General features: G+C 42.0%; 1 protein-coding gene across 1 annotated transcript in view; it reads left to right on the top strand.

The window, feature by feature from the left end:
• Window position 1: 1 nt before the first annotated feature.
• EIF5A2 (eukaryotic translation initiation factor 5A2) overlaps window positions 2–3,876 on the top strand; it is a 13,499-nt gene continuing 9,624 nt past the window's right edge. The window contains exons 1-3 of the mRNA XM_008588127.1: window positions 2–85; window positions 758–952; window positions 1,508–1,612. Of these exons, the coding sequence (XP_008586349.1) occupies window positions 788–952; window positions 1,508–1,612 (270 nt within the window). The 5' untranslated portion in view covers window positions 2–85; window positions 758–787. The remainder of the gene's footprint in view (window positions 86–757; window positions 953–1,507; window positions 1,613–3,876) is intronic.

Below are 3,876 nucleotides of genomic sequence, written 5' to 3'. Positions count from 1 at the left end.
GCTGCCGCGGCCGCCACCGCCGCCGCCGCAGCTGTAGGGGACTGCGCGGGTACGCAGGCGAAAGGCGCCCTTTCCCTGCTGAAAGGTGAACACCTGGGGGAAAGCTGGCGGGGCTGGGATCCGGGCGAGGCAGGGCCGGGGAAAGCGGCCAGAGCTGAGCCCTGACCGAGGAAAGGAGGAAGGATGGATGGGTGAACGGAGGCGAACACGGGACCCGCTGGGGCTCAGGCCCTGGCAGGGCCGGGCCGGGGAGGCGGGCAGGGCAGGGGGCGCCTATGCCCCCGGGACGATGGCGCTGCGGGGCGGAGGGCGGGGTGAGCGCCCGCTGCCCGAGGGACAGGTGCTGCTGGCTAGGTCCCGTATCCCCCATCCTTCGCGGGGATGTGCGGCCTGGGCTGGGCTTCCTGCAGTGGGGATCCGGGCGGTGGCGGAGGGCCGCGCGGCGCGGAAAGGTCGCCCGCTTCTTCTGCGGCGGGGCAGTGGGGGCCATGACTTGCTGCCTTCAGAGTGGGTGAGCGCCCAAGGCATGTGTCCCCCAGCCCCAGCGAGCTCCTCTGTGACTTCACTCCCCACCTCCCCACCAATGGCTGGAAAAGTTTGTAGAGGCATGAGTCAGAAAGTGCCTACTAATCTTGGTTGGGTATTTTATAAATGCAAAAATAACAGATCCAAGATGCTTGGCACGTAATCTGTCCGAAATGAGACGTTTCCCTGCTTGTATGCCCGTTATTAAAAAGCATACAAACTTTGTGCGTAGTTCCCTCGGAAACCCTCTCCCTCGCCCACCATGGCTGACGAAATCGACTTCACTACTGGAGATGCTGGGGCTTCCAGCACTTACCCTATGCAGTGCTCGGCCCTGCGCAAAAACGGCTTCGTGGTGCTCAAAGGACGACCATGTAAAATAGTAGAGATGTCAACTTCCAAAACTGGAAAGCACGGGCATGCCAAGGTAAGTGCCTTTCAGGTCAGTCTTTGCTTCAGCGTTGGGATTTTGATCGTTTGTATTCCATCACAGATCATGAGGTTCCTATACTTAAAAGTTTTGTAATAAGCACATTTTTTTTCTTCTCACAATTACTGGGTGATCAGCTATTACTTTGAATGCTTAAGTAGCATTCCCTTCTTGAGCCCTATTATAATGTTTCATTAAGTGAGAACTGAAACTTTCCTGAATCCTAGTGACCTAGAAGATCTATTCAGTTTGCAGATGAGAAAATCTATTCTAACAGTTCTGAGAAACCTAACTTCATTTTTCTTATGTATTCTGGTAATTGAATTACTGGACCATATATTATATTCGGTCTTGACATGTCATGATACTGTTTAGTTGTTTACCCGTCTCAATTCTGTGACCACTGCATTTTTTTTTAAGACAGTAGAATTAAATGACCTTGGAAGAAGGAGAAAGAATCTGCCATAATCAGCATTGGTATTGTGCTCTTGTGTATGTAATGAGTGATGTACTTGGCAAAGATTAAACAGGTTTCCTGTTCTCCTCTGTTAGGTTCACCTTGTTGGAATTGATATTTTCACTGGCAAAAAGTATGAAGATATCTGCCCTTCTACTCACAACATGGATGTTCCAAATATTAAGAGAAATGATTATCAAGTAAGTACTAATTTCCTTTACAATGTTGCTTGTTTCTTAAAGGTACAAATACATTCTATTATCAGTTGTCATTTGACAAAACTCGAGTAGTTATTAGGCACCACCTATCTTAGAAATTGGAGAAATAGAGGTGCTTAACACTTATACCTTATCTAAGATTATTGCTAGTTTGCAATTTTTAATATTCTTGCATTTAAAAAAAGTTGAACTCAGTGCTCCTCAGACCAAGTAACTAAATATTGTGACTAAGTCCAATGTTTAATAAAATTACTGTTCTCTCTGCTGTAGAATTTAGATAACTCTCTCCTGGATATATTTATATATTTTTTTCACTGATCAGACCTAACACTTTTAAAAAACTATTGGAATTCATATCCCTATCAACCTAGTTTTTGTATTAGTAAATGTGAGTTAGGGAAATAAGTTGAAAACCATAAATATAAGTTGAAAAGCCATAAACATAAAAGATAAAGTACATGATCACTGAATATGATTAAAAAATACAATAACTATGTAATGGTTTTTTCAGTGACCATGCTATGGCCTTTTGTTAAGTTATATGTATAGAGTTTAAGTTTTAGTTCCAATTATACATTTGGATAGGTCATGTTTAATGATAGCATTTGGTTGTTTGGAATATTGATGGTAACCAAACAGTTGACCTCATAGGATGTGTAAGCTCAGATTAATCCTAATTAAAGCTTTTGTTAAAAGTCTTCAACTTCTGAATTAAGCATACCATATACTGAACTCTTTCCTGTTCATTTTTACATGTGAAAAATACAAATTTGGCACTTAGATTTGTTTTATTCAACTTAAACTGATTTCTTTCTATACCTTTTATTTTATTATATAAATTTTAAAGAATGTTGCTAACAACTGCAATTATCCAGTGATTTCCTCTTATTCTTTGTTCACATGCAAATAGTAGATCTAGGTTTGGACCTAGTTCTGCCACTTTCTAGCTGGATGATCATGGACAAGTTATTTTTATGTAGTTTTAATCTAGTAAGCAGTTTTATGTTCTCACTTTCCCAGTTATCATAAATGTTTTCTAGATTGTTTTGGAGTCTTTGTAGAAATTTGAATTGCCTTAGTATAACAGCAAGTGGCTTTTTTTAGTTAGGTAGATCTAGGTTTGGACCTAGTTCTGCCACTTTCTAGCTGGATGATCATGGACAAGTTACCCAAACTTTCTGAGCCTCAGCCTTCCCATCTACAAAATAGAGATAATGTGAGGATTAAATGAGAAAATGTACCCCATAAGTACCCCATGAGTAGATATGTACCAGAAAGTTTTGTTCTGATCTTCCTTTTCCTTTATAAAAGTTCCATTTAATCATTTCATTATTGTTGGAGCACCAAATTTAGACGGACATAGGAGGTACTCAGTAAACATTTGTTACATGTATATGCGATTAGTCAATGTGGTAAGGTTAGTGCAGCAGACTAAGGCTGAGCATAGAATTTTCTTTTGCCAAAAATGGGTTTCTCTTTTCATTCTAAAATATGAATGCTTTGAATATTCAATATTTATTATATTCAGTAGTATTCATTCAATATAGAATGCTTTTGCCAGTTGTATGTTTCAGAAAAATGGTATCAGCAGTTTAGATAATTACTACTGTGATCAAATTAGCCAATTATGGAGTAAAGCTCAAGATTTAACACAAAGGAAAAATTTGGTTTGGGCTTTATTTTGGTATATAGTAGGACCCAGACAAGGGTGAGGTGAATGAGGTGTGTTAGGCCCTTGCTTCAGGCACAAAATGTTAAACAAAGACAGGACTAGTAATGCCACGCCATATAGGAGCCTAAGACAAAAGGAGAAATCAGTGATTCTGTATCCTGTCTTTATTTAAAATTTTGATATTTTGTTCATCATGGAATTTTTGCATTAAATCTAATTTTTTTAAATATTACATTAAAATATTTATTTGATCACTGAGGCTTTTTTGGTGCTTTCTTAAGTTTTACACCCAAGACAGGTGTCTCACTTATTTCACCGTAGTCCCAGCCCTTGGTATGTAGTCCATACTGTACAGTGGATAAGAAGATGATTCAATGGGCCGGCCCGGTGGCGCACTGCGCTAGTGCGCCGCTTGGGAAGCGCGGAGGCGCTCCCGCCGAGGGTTCGGATCCCACATACAGACCGGTTCCCGCTCACTGGCTGAGCGAGGCGCGGGGGCAACGCCAAGGGTTGCGATCCCGTTGCCGGTCCCCGGTCCGGTACGGGGGCGACACTGAGGGATGCCAACCGTTGC

Source organism: Galeopterus variegatus, unplaced genomic scaffold, assembly GCF_000696425.1.
Source record: "Galeopterus variegatus unplaced genomic scaffold, G_variegatus-3.0.2 Scaffold4679, whole genome shotgun sequence".
Classification (NCBI taxonomy): Eukaryota; Metazoa; Chordata; class Mammalia; order Dermoptera; family Cynocephalidae; genus Galeopterus; species Galeopterus variegatus.
The sequence above is the reverse complement of the archived record's forward strand: the minus strand, read 5'-3'. Positions and strand labels throughout refer to the sequence as shown.